At 43.2% G+C, this 15,653-nt stretch overlaps 1 protein-coding gene across 3 annotated transcripts; it reads right to left on the bottom strand.

Annotated features, from left to right (window-relative positions):
• Nucleotides 1-1,768: 1,768 nt before the first annotated feature.
• On the bottom strand, nt 1,769-10,378 carry cav1 (caveolin 1). 3 transcript variants are annotated; one of them, XM_054777842.1, is made up of 3 exons: nt 10,175-10,378; nt 9,283-9,453; nt 1,769-3,280 (listed from the first exon to the last, which is right to left on the bottom strand). In XM_054777842.1, the coding sequence occupies exons 1-3, from the start codon at nt 10,208-10,210 to the stop codon at nt 2,939-2,941; spliced, it is 549 nt and encodes a 182-aa protein (XP_054633817.1). In that variant the 5' UTR covers nt 10,211-10,378; the 3' UTR covers nt 1,769-2,938. The 3 variants fall into 3 exon arrangements, with proteins under 3 accessions (XP_054633817.1, XP_054633818.1, XP_054633819.1); XM_054777843.1 differs by lacking the exon at nt 10,175-10,378 and adding an exon at nt 9,710-9,847; XM_054777844.1 differs by lacking the exon at nt 10,175-10,378 and adding an exon at nt 9,629-9,764.
• Nucleotides 10,379-15,653: the final 5,275 nt, after the last annotated feature.

The raw sequence follows: 15,653 nt of genomic DNA on the forward strand, positions 1-15,653 counted from the left end.
TCTACTATACTGTATTATTAACATTGCTATCATCTAATTATCACTGAACAAACCATCCACAAGCTCAAACTGTATTATACTATATATAATATTTTGACCCTCCGTTGTAGCTAAATAGGGTAACTAAATGTCACATAGCTGCGATTGGCTGGCAACCAGTCCAGGGTGTACCCCTCCTCTTGCCCAAAGTCAGCTGGGATAGGCTCCTGCATACCCCCGTGACCCCAATGAGGATAAGCGACATAGAAAATGAATGGATGGATATGTCGAATAGGAAGCGAAACACTACAAGGGGACGTAGGGCCTTGAGAGTTTTTGGGACGTGAACTTGTCCTCCTAGTGTCCATGCTGATAGAAGGTGAATGTTATGGTGAGAAATAAATCACTGAAAGAGGAAACACCTGTAGAGGTGCTTAAAAACCACCCAGTTTAAATTGCTGTTTTACTGAAATATGATTTATTGCATACATTTCCTGGTGTCTGGACTTCTTTCTTCTGTTTATTTGAACTTTTGTCTGTCCTTATTCTTAATTTAAATACAATGTTTACATAATGTTTAAATCAATACTGTGCCTCATTTCCTGGCGTTAAAGTAGTTACAGCCTTCATATTTATCTTCCAATAAGACTTTTTAAGTGCCTTATATCGGTTAAAGGCTTCCATTATGAAGTTTTCAAAGCAGACTTTTTGCAACTAGTGTACAACTTGTTGTTTGGGAAGCTCATATTTATGTAGTTCAAGTGGTAGCCGCTAGAGGGAGGTGTTATATAATTACAAGCTGAGGAGATGAGCAGTCACAGTTACACAGCAATCCCTGCATGAAGATTTATTATGTCTGTTGTGTTTTGGGGACAGTTATTTAAATGTTTTGCTATGTAATCTTCTGCTCTCTAAATACAAGTGTTTATCTATCAAAGCTAGTGGCGGGCTAAGACTTTTGCATAGTACTGTATTCATGTGTAAACGCAATATTAAGTTGTTCATATTCTAAAGCTGTCATTATTATCTTCATTACCTCCTCAGACTGACTGGACAGCATTGGCGGGCTCTATATACTGTAGTTTATACGCGAAGCCCCGCCCACTGGTCATGACAATTACCAAGTCATAAAATAAAAGAATAAATAAGCATCATATTTACGATAGATATACATGGCTCAACAAATAAATGAACTTCTTCAAAGAAAAAGAACCACTGAAGAGTTACGTCACGTTCATGTGACCTGAGAAAAAACGCGCCCAATCGTTGTACATAACCCGGAAATCGCCACATGGCGCCCTTTAGACAAATCCGTGAACTAGGAAGTGGTTTCCATGGCGATACGGTCAGTCGGTAACTAACTTGAACATCGTGAATGAGTGCAGTGAATGAATGAATGATGTTTATTAAATGATGAGTTTTTACCTGTGAGCCTGCTGTCAAGATGTCCCCAAAGTTTGCTGTTAAATTGTAGGCGGGTTGTTGTCTGGCTTGGTTTCTCTGCATGATGTGCGCCATTTTCTATTTATTGAGCAAAATCGTTTTGGGTTTTAACTTAATACTTACATTTTATGTTGAGGCACAAGTCCACTCACAGCGTTTGTTTGATCCCGTTTTTCTTTGACTCACATTGCTGTGTTGTAGTCGTTTCTGGCGCTAAGGCTTGTGATCGGTTGAAGTATTCTGTTAGCCTCTACAGCGCCACCTGTTGCTTAGGCGTGCACATGACAGTCGAAATTTTTTTTACGTGTACTGGTTGGTGTTTACACTTCATTTGTTGGACCTGATCAAGAACAGGCGACACCCATGTGGTCATATTCAACTTTAATGTGCTCTGCATGATATTTGTACAGTAAAGGCAAGGAAGGAAAATAAAACAAGTCTTATAATATAAAAATATCACCTTTGGAGCCTCAATTCAAGAAGCCGGGTGTGGCGCTATTAGCCCCCCTCCCCCGTGGTAGAAAAAAAGGACAGCAGGTAGACTGAAGGTGAGTCAAAGCGTGCAAACTTGAAAAGCGTGAAACAATCACAGCCCTCCCCCTTCCATCGCTTTGATGGGAGACGTCACATTGAATATTTAAACGCGGACACAAAAATAACTTTTTGTCAAGGGTTAAGAAAACAAAAGAAAAACAGAAATAATATGTTAACCACGAACAACCTAAACTCACACACAGGAATGAAAGCAAAGCAAGTCCGCATCAAGTCTCGCTGTGTTGTCACCTGCTAGCCAGCTAGTTTGTGCTAACACAAACTGATGCCAGCACGCAGGAAATAAGACGTCCCTGGGAGGAAGTAACATTAACTTTATTGCATGTTTGTCATTTTAATGCACGGTAACAGAGAATCCAAGTCAAGTTGCACATGTATGCGAGTTAGCTGCCCAAAGTTCTTCATATTATTGACGTGTCGGGCACAAGACTAAAAGAAAAAAGAAGCCAAAAGGTGAAATTGAAATTTTTTTTTAAGGTGAAGTGAGTGTGAGCAGCAGCAGGTGGCGGACGGCGAGATGCAGCGCCATGCAGGAAAAAAAAAGGGCAGGCGGGTTCAGTGTGTCGGACTGCAGCAAAGCCGGGTGGGGGAGGAGGGAGGGGTGTTTTTGGAGGTCATGGGGGGCATGGGGATGGAGGGCGGGGGGCGTTGCTGCGTGCTTGTTTGGTTTTGTGCGGTGTCAGCAGGATTTGGGCCACCGTCCCGCCTGGCCAGCGGCTCCACAAGCAAACACAGAGAAGGTGAATGTGGAGATGTTTGCTTAATAGATTAAAAATGAGGCAGAGATCCAGAACACAAACATAGACCACCCCTCCTCATTGATTTCCTGTTACCACCGGCAAAAAGAGGTATGGTGAGACCACGCCCCCTTTTCACCAAATATGACAATGTCCTCCATCCATCTGTGTCGCTCTAAGCCCACCCACCTTTCCCACTTCCCCATGAATCCTCCTTCTTCTGGAACCTACACCTCCTTTGTGGTGCTGATCCGCACGCTGCTGAAGCACTTGCCCATGGCCTCGAACAACGGGTCGCAGAAGGTGTGCACGCAGATGGAGTAGACGCGGCTGACGCAGTGTATCTCGATCAGGTAGCTCTTGATGCACGGCACCACCGCCCAGATGTGCACAAAGGACAGGATGGCGAAGAAGATGCCCCACACCAGCGCCAGCGGGATGCCTACCAGTGCTGTCAGCAGGCGGTAGAACCAGTACTTGGTGACCGTGAAGGTGGTGAAGCTCGCCTTCCACACGCCGTCGAAGCTGTACGTCCCCGCCGGCTCGGCGATCACGTCCTCAAAGTCTACCTGAGGCACACAAGAAGACCAGGATGAAGGAGGTGTTGGGACATAGAACGTTGAGAGACAGGAATTAGCGTACCTTTCACACAGAACTGCAAAAAGGAGGGAAAACGTAGTCGTATGCATACCAGGCCAGTAGATGGCGATATCACTTGAAGTTTTTAGTATTTACACTGAAAAGGTGATGTTATAGTTAAAAAAAAAATCAATTTTGTGTAGTTTTTGTAAACTAATTGACCGAAATTAATTGAACAAATGAAACTGCCCCATAATGTGACAGAATAAATTGAAGTTACTTCAATTATATAACATATGAAATGCTTTGTAACAACACAGACAGCAAAGTAGTTGAAATGAATCAGCAATGCCTCTGCTGGTTGCTGCCAAGTAGTGCACTCCATTTTCGTCTCAATTGCTTCAAGATGCGATTAATCAACAATTCGATCAATTAATCGACTAAATGATCATTATTAGACGCCCTTATAGTCCATCATTGTGACCAAACAAAGGCGTGTAACAACAACTACAGCATGAAAAACCCTGCAAGTTGAGGACGGTATGCTAGCTAGCATCCGTGGAACATGAAGAAAGCAACATTAGGATGCAGCATGGAGTTTATCCAGCAAAACACTGAAGCAGTACAAGAAGCTAAAATGACTTAAACAAAGACGTGTATGCTTGCTGAAGACAACAACATCAGAGTCCTAAATCAACTAATTTATGACAAAACACCTGAAACCACGTTCACAATCTTTGACAAAAAGAATGAGTCAAAAAACTGAAAGAAATAATTCCTTCCTGCTTCTTCAGTGGCCTGCAACTTCCAGGCAGCTGAAGGTCTACAACACTACATAGATGCTCCCTCTCATCCTCTAGGCTGCTTTATGAGCTCACTGTCAATATTTGTCCTTCAGAACCTTGGAGACCTTGTAGTGTTGTGTTGGAGCTCGGCCCATCGCTACTAATGGAGGCAGCGTCATCATGGAGATATTTGCCAGTGTCATCACGGAGATGCTAGTCAGTTTCACAGGTACCTTCACACTGACCTGCCAGGATGATATATACTCTTGTATTGTATGCAATGTATGGAGTCCATACATGTTATTTTATTTAAACTAATTTATTCAACTAATTTAAACCCAGCAGTATGGTTGGGTTCTGTGTGGTACGAGTTTTCCGTCATTTCCGTTGTAAAAGATCATGAAATATCCGTCCCACTTTTCAGCACTATCACTACTGTTGGTGTAACAGTGGCAGTAGCACAACACGGTATGCTAACTAAGGATGAAGCTACATGTAAACACACTGCTGTCCAGTGATTGGTCGACAGGATTGTCACTTGTGTGTTAAAAGTCTGTAAGATTTCAACAGAGAGGGGGCTGGTTGTGTCTCTGATTGACCGATGATTGGCTCATCGAAAAATTTGCCTTTGGATAGTTTGATTTAGCAGCTGTAATCAACTCAGCAAAGCTTCATGAAAGGAGACCTACAATGATTTTAACAAGTAGACCTGCTTTGTACAAGTTTACCAATGCTTAAACATGTCTCTTATATAAAAGCACAATGCTGCACACCCTCCACTTCATCACACTCAAACTGTTGGACTTTTAAGCTTATTCTCCTTCATAAAACACTCCACTGTTTATTTGGATTCCTGCAGGAAGTCTTTGTGATGTGTTGTTCTACAGCGTCCACGATAAGCTTGTTTGTGGAGGACAGACGCTCCGCTTGACACTGTTACAAATAAGCCATTATTAATGAACATCCATAACATCTAAAAGCTGTTTCTTCAGCCCAATCACAGTCTCGTGGTCGCATGTGACCTGTCGCCCTGGCAACCGTATTGTTGCATAAACACAGCGATGTGCTATTCTCAGAGCGCTATCTTCAAAGTGTCGGCAGCCAGTGTGGGTTCATGGATCACACGGGAGCACCTTCATGGACCTTCACTAGTCAGACAGTTGAATATGGCATATTGTTGTTCACTATTGGTTTTAATGAGTGATACTGCAAAATAGTGGAACATTTGAGCTTACCGTAAATTGTGGTATATAAACCTCACCCATTACATTGAGAGGAACAAACAGATTTGTACATATACACGACGCACTGGACTGTACGGCGCACATGTCCACGTCATAAAATGGCATATTGTGGCACGCACGAGTCCGTGAGGACCAGGTAGCGCTTTATTTGACAGGAGCCAATCATGCGCTATGAATAAACTCAGGACGAGCTTGTCAACCCACTGGAAATTGCAGGATGTCATTCCTCAATATACAGTAACAGTCTGACTCACGGTGTCATCTTACAAAGAACACTAAAGCCATCACATAGCAACTTAACACTCAAAAGGTATACCTAACAAATATACAAACAAGTACCAATACGAGTTTAACATTTAAAAAAGCAACTTTTTAAAGTTTTCCCATAATGCATTGCCTGAGCAAAGCATTGGGAGGACAAGCGGCATAGAAAATGGATGGATGGATGGCGCTGCAATGCTGCCTCTGTCCACCAGAGGAAGCCACAGGATCCAAGAGGGAGGCTGACATGTAATAATACATTTTATTTATATTGCACTTTACATTTTAGCAATCTCAAAGTGCTACAGAGTGACAAAACAAGGTTGATAAACAAATCACGAGTAAAGTTATAAAATCAAATTAAAAGTAAACCTATACAGAATATTGCAGCACCCCGGTAGGCACCAATGAGAGAGTCAGACTGTTTTGTTGTTATATTGTTATACTGTTATATATAATGACCTCTTGTGATTTCTGTTGGGTTGACAAGCTCATCGTGAGTGCACTGATAGCTCCTGATTGGCTCCTGCCAAAGAAAGAGCTACCGTTTCCTCAATGACTCGCGAGCTTAGTAGTAGCTCTGGAGTAAATGAGATGTTGCGATATTAGAACTTAGCCATGAATTAGCTGCACCGTTGTATAAGCCGCAGGGTTCAAAGTTTAAGAAAAAAGTAGTGGCTTATACTCTGGAAATCACGGTAAATGCCCCAGAGGTGGCACAATTTGGAATTTGACCCAAATTTTTAGGACAAATATGTCTCCTACTAAAATTTGAAGTTCAAACGGTTGGCATGCACGACATCGTGGGTGCACCTTACAAGAGCGTCAGCAAGTGGTGTTTAGAGAAAAAGAATGTAGACAGGAAGTTAGTGGTTCTCACTTATTATCTGTTACGCCCTCCCCGTATTTTGAAATACTATGTAAAACCTGATCATATGTATTGATTTGTCAGTACAAACCACTGTATGAGTACTGGCACTAGCATCCTTCAAGCATGAATAAAGACACTAACAGACCTGTCAATGAAACATTTTTTGAGTTGGAGGTGCACCAGATGTTATGGAGGGGGAGGAGCTATATTGTGACACTCTTTGAGAAGCACCGCCGTACACTCATTCGCATTTTATACTATTAACACTCCTTCACTTCTTTTTACGCTTGTATGACTCTTAAAAAGGTTACAATGTGACTTAAAATGTTTCCTGTACACTAAAACATTTATGATGGCCACCGTTGGACTCTGTAACAGACTATTTCTATTTCCATGATCTCCTATGGGAAAACTGATCCAAATCCTAACCAATCAGAGGTCGAGCAGCTTCCTGAAGCTTCCTGTCTATCAGTACTCTATCACTTGCAAGTGTCAAGTGTTTATACAGCAAATTAAAAATGAACAAGGCCTTTCAAGATCATCTATCGGATACGAGCGCCTGCTCAGCGATGGAAACACCGCACTAGAATAAAGTCACAACCAGTAAGGTGGTGGTTGTGATGTGGCCAGGTGATTGAGACCAGCTGCGGATGCTGTGGCTCCATTGCACCACCCACGTTTGTGCGCGTAGCCACATATACACTAGTGTGCGTGTGTGTGTGTGTTTGTGTGTGTGGCTCGCTGGGAGGGATTCCCTGCTTGTGCTTGGCAAGGCTGAGTCATTGACCTCAAATCACCACTGTGCTTCCCAACATTTTCAACAGCAACACAATGCAGTGGAAACTTCAACTCACTCGAGCCGAGCTTGCAGTCCAGAGGGGGGCGATGAGTGCAAAGGTATTCTTCTACTTGGAATTCTTGACATGCTATCACAGGAAGCTGCCAAGTCTCTGAGAAGGAATTCCTTGAGGAACAATGTGTTTTTTACACTTGCAAAGGAAGGTAATGCACTTTGAAGCATAAGATTGTTCCACTGAGGAAGTGTCAGGCTCTAATAACTTATACTTTCAATGTGATGTTGAGTGTTAACGTTATTTTGCGTTGTAGCGCAAACAATTTTGAATGAAGAACATTCCGAATCATGCTAAATAGTTTCATAAAAGGTTTACTGTGTTAAGGAGGTTAATGCACATTGACAGGATGGTTAATGCTTTCAAAAGCTGAACTTCCGGTGGTAAAATGTTTAATTTCCAACTACTTCAACTGTGTAATACAAAGTATAAGGACTGCTCTGATACGCTGTGATGTGTTATCTGGCGTTGTGATCCTCTTTCTGAGTCGTCCTACTTGAAATTGTGTAATTGCCTCTGTAGTATATTTTTTAATAGTATTTTTACTGTATTAAAAACGGTTAAAGCATGGATTTGGACAGGACAGGATGGTGAATCCTGTCAAAAGCTCACTTACTGGTGGTAAATGTTTTCATTGTAGAGAATAGTGGTACCTCGGTTTTCGTTATTCGTTGCAAAAGGTTCGACAAAAACTGCGACGTACAGCAATTTTTCCCATAGGATATAATGCAAATCCAATTAATCCATTCCAGACACCCAAAATATTAACAAACATTTGATAGAGAATTATAGTTTACATGCAGAAAACAATGCAAAATAATTGTAAATGAAAATGAAAATGGATGGAACGTAATGTTGATGTGGACTTCCTGTACATCCTGGCAAGTTTGAATTATGTGGCGTTTCTCACCTTCTTTATCAAATTGCTTGCACTTGCTACTTTCTTTGGCCCCATGGCGAGTTATTTAACAGTCACATTCAATAAAAAATGGAAAGTGAGTCAACAATGCAGAGGATGCTTTGTTTGGGCACTCGATTTCGCAGAACGATATAGTACAGGGCAAACGGAGTAGTTTGTTATGTTCAATATTGCATGAAAACCTGCAATGTGTGAAAACGAGATACAATTTTGGCAAACATGTTTGAAAACGGAGGTTTGACTGTACTTTAATGTGTATCTTGTAAGATTGCTCTGCTGTCATCCACTATTCTGCTTATTAGCCACTAGGGGGAATTTTGACACGGTATCCGGACATTGCTATGATATGCTGTGATGTAGGTTCTCAGCCCTGAATCTGTCTTTGAATTTCATCTCATTTCTCAGCATTCACAGGCAGTTTACAAAGATTTGAAATGAATAGACAGATGTTATTAATCTTGTAAGATAAATGAATGTTGTAGTTCTTTCCATCTTCAAATCAAATCAACGTGAGACACATTACAGCTCACATGGGGCGGCACAAACATCACCAAATAAAGCTGAATTAACGTCCCGCCATTGTGGTCACTAGCGGCACGGTGCAGACCATCCCTTATAATTTGCTGCTGGAGGTCACATGGGAGGCAGGGAGAAAAATGGAAGCTTGGTGGGGTGTGGTTGTAGCTACCCTACATGGGTGTTTCCCTGCTGTTCTAGGCTTTTCAAAGACTTCATCCCTGCTGTCTTTTTAAACCCACCCCTCAAACAATTGCGAAGAAGCTGCTGTTGCGGCTACCAGACACAGGGGGCGCCACACCTCCAGCAAGTCACTTTATTTAAACATTAAATTAACAACGAGCAGGCTGCTCTTATGGAAAAAAAACATGCTGGGCGCCAACAACAGGAAATTCGGTCATGCTTCCTCTGCTGGATGTTCAGACATGTGCCATTGTGACTTTGTCCTAATTGGACAAAGTCACTCACACTATTCCAGATCTCCACAGGCAGTACACGCCTCCCTCACTTTTACCAAAATCTATTTAAAATCTAAAAAAACTCACCTTGACCACGTCGTCGTTGATGTGCTTCGGGTCTCGGTTGACCAGGTCGATCTCCTTTGTGTGCACGTCGTCCATCATGGACTTTTCGTTGTTGCTGTCGTTGTCCATGTCCTTGTTGTAGGGCTTGTAAATGTTGCCTTGCTTTCGGATGAAGGGCGAGTGCACAAACTCCTGTCAGAGTCCACAAGAAGGAGAGAGAGTGAGGAGGAGGAGGACGAGTAAGAAGGAGAGAGAGAGGAGCCGCCACAAGCTGGGGTGGAGCGCCACACCCCTCACAGCGGCCGCAGGGGTCCTCACCCTCACATTAGACGTCCTGTCAACAAGCTGCGAACGCGTAATTACTCACCAAAACACTCTACTTTAAACACACACCGGCTTTTATCTCACGACTAGTGGTTGTTTTAACACCCACAACATAAAACCTCACCTAAGGATTGTTAAAATGTGCACAAACACGCGCTGTCCTCGCGTCCGCGTGCGTAAAGACAGTGCCTGGTTGCTCTAGTCCTGCTGCTGGTGCTGCTGCTGCTGCTGCACGTCAAATGCTGGATAATGACAAACACGCTGCCCATTTTGATGACGTCAGTCCTCGTCGTGCGTGAACCACCGGCCCCTAAAAGGGTTCCCCCCTCTCATTCGCTTTTACGCACGAAAAATACGCGCAACATTCCGCAAGCAGAGTTAATAAAAAGCAGCAAAAAGGTCACAGCTCGCACTGCCTCGCTAATGCATCAGCGTGGGTTCCACACATTCAATCAGCTGGTGTCACAGCAGCTTCGTGACCAGGTGACACGACGTCACACGTCACTCGTGGAAACAAAAAAACGACATTTGGTGCATAAACGCAACCAAAAAGAAACAAAAACATAAAGAGAACGAGGACACTTTATACCTCCTCTGGATCGGTGGTCTTCAGTCCTCCTGCCATGATGTCCTTGGAGTGGAACTTGCAAGTCACAAAAAGGAAGTTGACGTGGGAAGCAAACTGCAGGACGAGAAGAAGAGAGAGGGGGACTCTTCCCACGGTGATTTATTCCCACTCAGCGTGATTAGAATGATACAGGAGTCTTGTAGGATGCCGAAGAGGAACTGATGATGTCAACTCAGCCTCGCTGTGATGCGTGTGAGTGTGTGTGTGCGCGCGCTTTTTTGTGTGTGTGCGCGAGGCAGGGGGAGTGGAGGGTTGGCGTGGAATTACAAGAACAAGAAGCTTCTTGTTGGCTCAAACCTGAGCGTTAATTGGGAGAGACAAGGTGTTTACATGCGCCATTCAGCACCCACCAGATCAAGTCCACATAACACTCTGCTGACACTTGGAAAAATGTAAAATATACTCAAATAACTTATTGCTTATTCAAGAAAAGTCTTACAATTACGAGAAAAAAGTCATAATAGGCGGGAAAAAGTAAGTCGCGTTTTTTTTTTGGAAAGAAAAAGTATTCACGCAGAAGTTACAAGTTATAAGAAAAAAAATGCTGCAATGTTAACAGAAAAACACTGGAATGTTATGTGAAAAAAGTGGCAGTGTTCACAGAAAAAGTATGATTATTCAAATAATAAATTTATGCGGGACAATAATGTAGTAGCAGTACAAAAAAGTGGAAAAGTTAGGTAAACAAATTCTAACGTGAAAAAATGTCATTATGAGAACAAATATTTTAATATTGTGCAATGCTTGTCAAGTTCTTTTGCACATAAGCCAGCCTGCACATGAAAATGATGAGAAGATCAGAGAGGACGTTTTGTCAACTCAACTCCAGCAGTTTTTCTTGAGTTTTATTTCACACCTCAACTATTGACAGGAGCTTGCGGGTTAGGTTGATAACCTTTGAATCAAAGAGGAATAGCATCAAATTCCTACTCAGACTAAACACAGTTTTTTCTTAGAAGCAGCAATAGTTGTTACATACCTGTGGTCTCTCCGGTCTCCTCTCTTTACAATCATAGGAGCAGTGTCTTTTCGTCAATCTACCAATTATTTACTATGTACAATCACCTAGCATCATATAACCAGAACCCCCCCCAATGCCCTGGCTTCTCCTTCTGTCCATAAAAGTAATGAACAGAATCTGTGACAAAGGGCAACCCTCAACCCAAAGAGTCCAACCCTCACTGGAAATGGGTCCTATGGGACCTATTGGTCTGGTACCCCATATTCCCGGAGTACTCCTCACAGAATTCCTTGAGGAACACGGTTGAATGCCTTCTCCAAGTCCACAAAACAAATGGTTGGGCAAACTCCCATGCACCCTTTAAGGATGTTGGCAAGAGTGTAGAGTTGGTCCACAGTTCCACGACCAGGACGAAACCCACACTGCTCCTTCTGAATCGGAGATTCAACTATCCGGCCTGAATAGACCTTACAAGGAAGGCTGAGAAGTGTGATCCCATGATAGTTGGAACACGCCCTCCGGTCCATCCATCCATTTTCTATACCGCTTCTCCTCATTAGGGTCGCGGGGGCATTCTGGGGCCTATCCCAGCTGACTTCGGGCAACAGGCGGGGTACACCCTGGACTGGTCGCCAGCCAATCGCATATAGACAAATAACCATTCACACTCACATTCATATCTATGGACAATTTAGAGTCGCCAATTAACCTAAAATGCATGTTTTTTTTTGGAATTTGGGAGGAAACCGGAGTACCCGGAGAAAACCCACGCACGCACGGGGAGAAATGCCCAAGGGAGAATCGAAACCAAGTCTTCCCGATCTCCAGACTGTGACTGTGTGGCCAACATGCTAACCACTAGACCACCGTGCGGCCCGCCCTCCGGTCCCCCTTCTTAAAAAGGGGGACCACCACCCCGGTCTACTCAATCCAGAGGCCCTTCCATACTGTCCACCCGATGCTGCAGAGTTGTGTCAACCAAGGCACGCCCACAACATCCAGAGCCTTAAGGCAATCCGGGCAGATCTCATCCACCCCGGGGCCCTGCCACTGAGGAGCTTTTTGACAACCTCGGCAACCTCAGCCCCAGAGATAGGAGAGCCCACCATGGAGTCCCCAGACAAAGCTTTTCCTCATTGGAAGACGGCGAGCAGGAGAGAGCTCCACTTCCATAACGCCATGCAAGCTGGAATGTGTAAAACATTCTCCACAATGCAACACAGCCCTTGACCAACAGAGCCAAGAAGGCAGAGCATGGACACACTTGCCTTCCTGGCAAAACAGGCACGGGTGTCCAAAGTGTGGTGCAGGGGCCATCTATCTGTGCAACATGGCTCATTGCAGAAATAAAATAAAAAAACAAAAGTGGAAAAATAGAGCAAAAAGGCATAATGTAACTTGAAAAAGCTAAAATGTTGATACTAATAACCGGGAATGTAAATCTCTTTGTGATAGACAATTCGATTTGAATCTAGATAGACAGGTTAGGATACAATTCAAAAACGATATATTTCAAAAACAGAACAATTTGATACGATTCCATGCATACACTTCCAGATGAGCTGAACGAGTTCTATGCCCGCTTTGACACCCAAACTCCTGATGAGCAGAGAGGGTGGCTGGACTTGGGCACACAGGACTCACCTCTCATGGTGACATCAGCTGATGTGCGCAGGGTTCTGAACAAAACAAACCCACGAAAAGCAGCAGGCCCAGACAACATCTCAGGCCGTGCACTTCGGGTTTGCTCATCAGAGCTAGCTGATGTGCTTGCTGACATATTTAACCTGTCGCTTGCACAAGAATCTGTACCGACCTGCTTTAAGTCCACCACCATAGTGCCCATACCCAAGAAGAGCAATGTGAACTGCTTGAATGACTATCGCCCTATAGCACTCACTGCTATTGTTATGAAGTGCTTTGAAAGAATAGTCATGACCCACATCAAAAAGAGCATCCTGGCAACTGGGGACCCTCTACAGTTTGCATATCGCCAGAACCGGTCCACGGATGATGCAGTCAACACTGCCATCCACACAGCCCTTTCTCACCTACAAGGCCATGACACATATGTCAGAATGCTATTTATAGACTATAGCTCTGCTTTTAATACAGTCAGCCCCCACAAACTCACAGATAAGCTCCTCACACTTGGCCTGTCACCCTCCCTCTGTAACTGGGTGTTTAACTTTCTCACAGGCAGGCCCCAGTCAGTCAGAGTCCACAATCACACATCCAGCTCAAGAATTGTGAGCACTGGGACCCCACAGGGGTGTGTGCTGAGTCCGCTCCTCTACACGCTCTTCACCTACGATTGCGTGGCCTCCCAGAACAACACCAGCATCATTAAATTTGCGGATGTCATCGGCCTGATCACTGGTGGTGTTGAAACATCATACAGAAGAGAGGTGGCGGACCTCATAGCTTGGTGTCATGACAACAATCTCCTTCTCAATACAGATAAGACCAAAGAGATGATCATTGACCCAAGAGCAAGAAAAAGGAGTCGCATAGACCCCTGTTTATTGATGAGACTGAGGTGGAGAGGGTGAAAACCTTCAAGTTCCTTGGCACACACATCAGCGAGGACCTCACCTGGTCTCACAACACCCAACAAATTATGAAGAAGTCCCAAAGGAGACTGTACTACCTGAGGAGACTGAGGAAATTTGGCATGTCCACCACAATCCTTAGTTGCTTCTACAAATGCACTATCCAAAGTGTCCTTACCGCCTCCATCACTGTTTGGTACGGTAACTGTACAACACGTGATAGGAAGGCACTCCAGCGGGTGATCAAGACCTCACAGAACATTGTTGGGGCAGCCCTCTCCTCACTGCAAGACATTTATAAAACTAGAGTCCTGCAAAGAACACACAACCTCATCAAGGACAGCACACATCCACAACACTCATTATTCACACTCCTACCGTCAGGCAGACGCTACAGGAGTTTGAAGTCCAGGACCACAAGGCTGGCGAACAGCTTTTACCCACAGGCCATCAGGCTTCTCAACGAAGCACTCACACACGCCGCACGCAACACACGCACACACTCATAGCACTTTATTTATTTACTTATTTATTCATTTATTTATTTGTATTAATGTCTCTTCTGTTGTTGTTGCTTAATTTATTGGTATTTATGTTTCTTATGTTCTTATTCTTGTGTTTTCTTTTTTTTCTTGGGAGAATGAACAGAATAAGAATTTCATTGCATAGTATAAGTACCTGTTTTACTGTGCATATGACAATAAAACTCTTGAATCTTGAATCTTGAATGCAGTATACAAATGATATGATTCGATGCAATTTGATTCGATTCTATGGTTAATGTTTGTTGATGTGGATATTAATCTTACATTATAAAACAAACAAAAAAATAATGACACATCTCTTCCAAGCACAGATAGGTAAATTGAAGTACAGTAGACGCCCCTACAACGTAAATAATCCGTTCCGAGAACCTTTATGTTATAGGGTTTTTATGTTATATGAAGCGTAAAATACATGTCAATAGCCTAATCCGTTCCAAGATCTTCCCAAACTCACCCCTTTGGCACTTCAAAATATTCAAAGTCCACCAAATATGGTGGGAAAATATAAGAAAACATTAGCATAAACATAGTAGAGTAACATTCCAATATAAAATAAGGTAATAAATAAGATTACTGTAAATGAATAAACTGAAAAACAAAAACAATCCTACCGTTCACGAGATGTCTTGATCAGGAGCACAAGTGGAGGCACTGAGTCGAAACGCGACTCAAAGAGTCTAAGAATCAGCTGGTCTCACAGACAAACGCACACGCACTACACGATAATTTTAATTTGTAACTTAACTTAATTGTTTAAATTAGTTTTAGGACAACTACGAAGAGGAAAGGAGGTTGAATCCTGTCTCTCACACAAACTCACGTACGTGCTGTATAACTCAGCCAATGAGATGAGAGCGTAGGCGGTGCCCCGATAATCAACCAATGAGAGCGTGAAGCGTCAGAAGGCGTCACCAAGTGTTAGTCTGAACTTGCACCGACTTGATGCATTAATAAAGTTGATTGAAAAAAAAAAACTTGACGCTTTACGTTATATGGAATTTCTTCCGTAATACGATGCAAAAACTTTACATAAATTCTTTACGTTCAGTGGAATTTACGTAAAAGGAGGTTTATGTTATGCGAGGTACTACTGTAAATAGAAAAACATGCATGTTAGGTTAATTGGCGACTCTAAATTGTCCATAGGTATGATGAGTGTGTGAATGGTTGTTTGTCTATATGTGCCCTGCGATTGGCTGATGACCAGTTCAGGGTGTACCCCGCCTCTCGCCCAAAATCAGCTGGGATAGGCTCCAGCATACCCCCGTAACCCTAATGGGGAGAAGCGGCATAGAAGATGGATGGATTATTATACAGTATATTATCATAACAGTGGTTTATTTGGTCTTTGAAAATTGTTGCCAATAATATCTTTGAGCGCC

Source organism: Dunckerocampus dactyliophorus, chromosome 5, assembly GCF_027744805.1.
Source record: "Dunckerocampus dactyliophorus isolate RoL2022-P2 chromosome 5, RoL_Ddac_1.1, whole genome shotgun sequence".
NCBI classification, from domain to species: Eukaryota; Metazoa; Chordata; class Actinopteri; order Syngnathiformes; family Syngnathidae; genus Dunckerocampus; species Dunckerocampus dactyliophorus.

What these genes read in the sequence shown, in the direction of transcription:
- cav1 (XM_054777842.1), bottom strand. Translation starts at nt 10,210, where the DNA reads ATGGCAGGAGGACTGAAGACCACCGATCCAGAGGAG. An exon ending in AGACCACCGATCCAGAGGAG is followed by an intron (nt 9,454 to 10,174) that starts GTATAAAGTGTC and finishes GGACTCTGACAG; the next exon opens with GAGTTTGTGCACTCGCCCTT. An exon ending in TCAACGACGACGTGGTCAAG is followed by an intron (nt 3,281 to 9,282) that starts GTGAGTTTTTTT and finishes TGTGTGCCTCAG; the next exon opens with GTAGACTTTGAGGACGTGAT.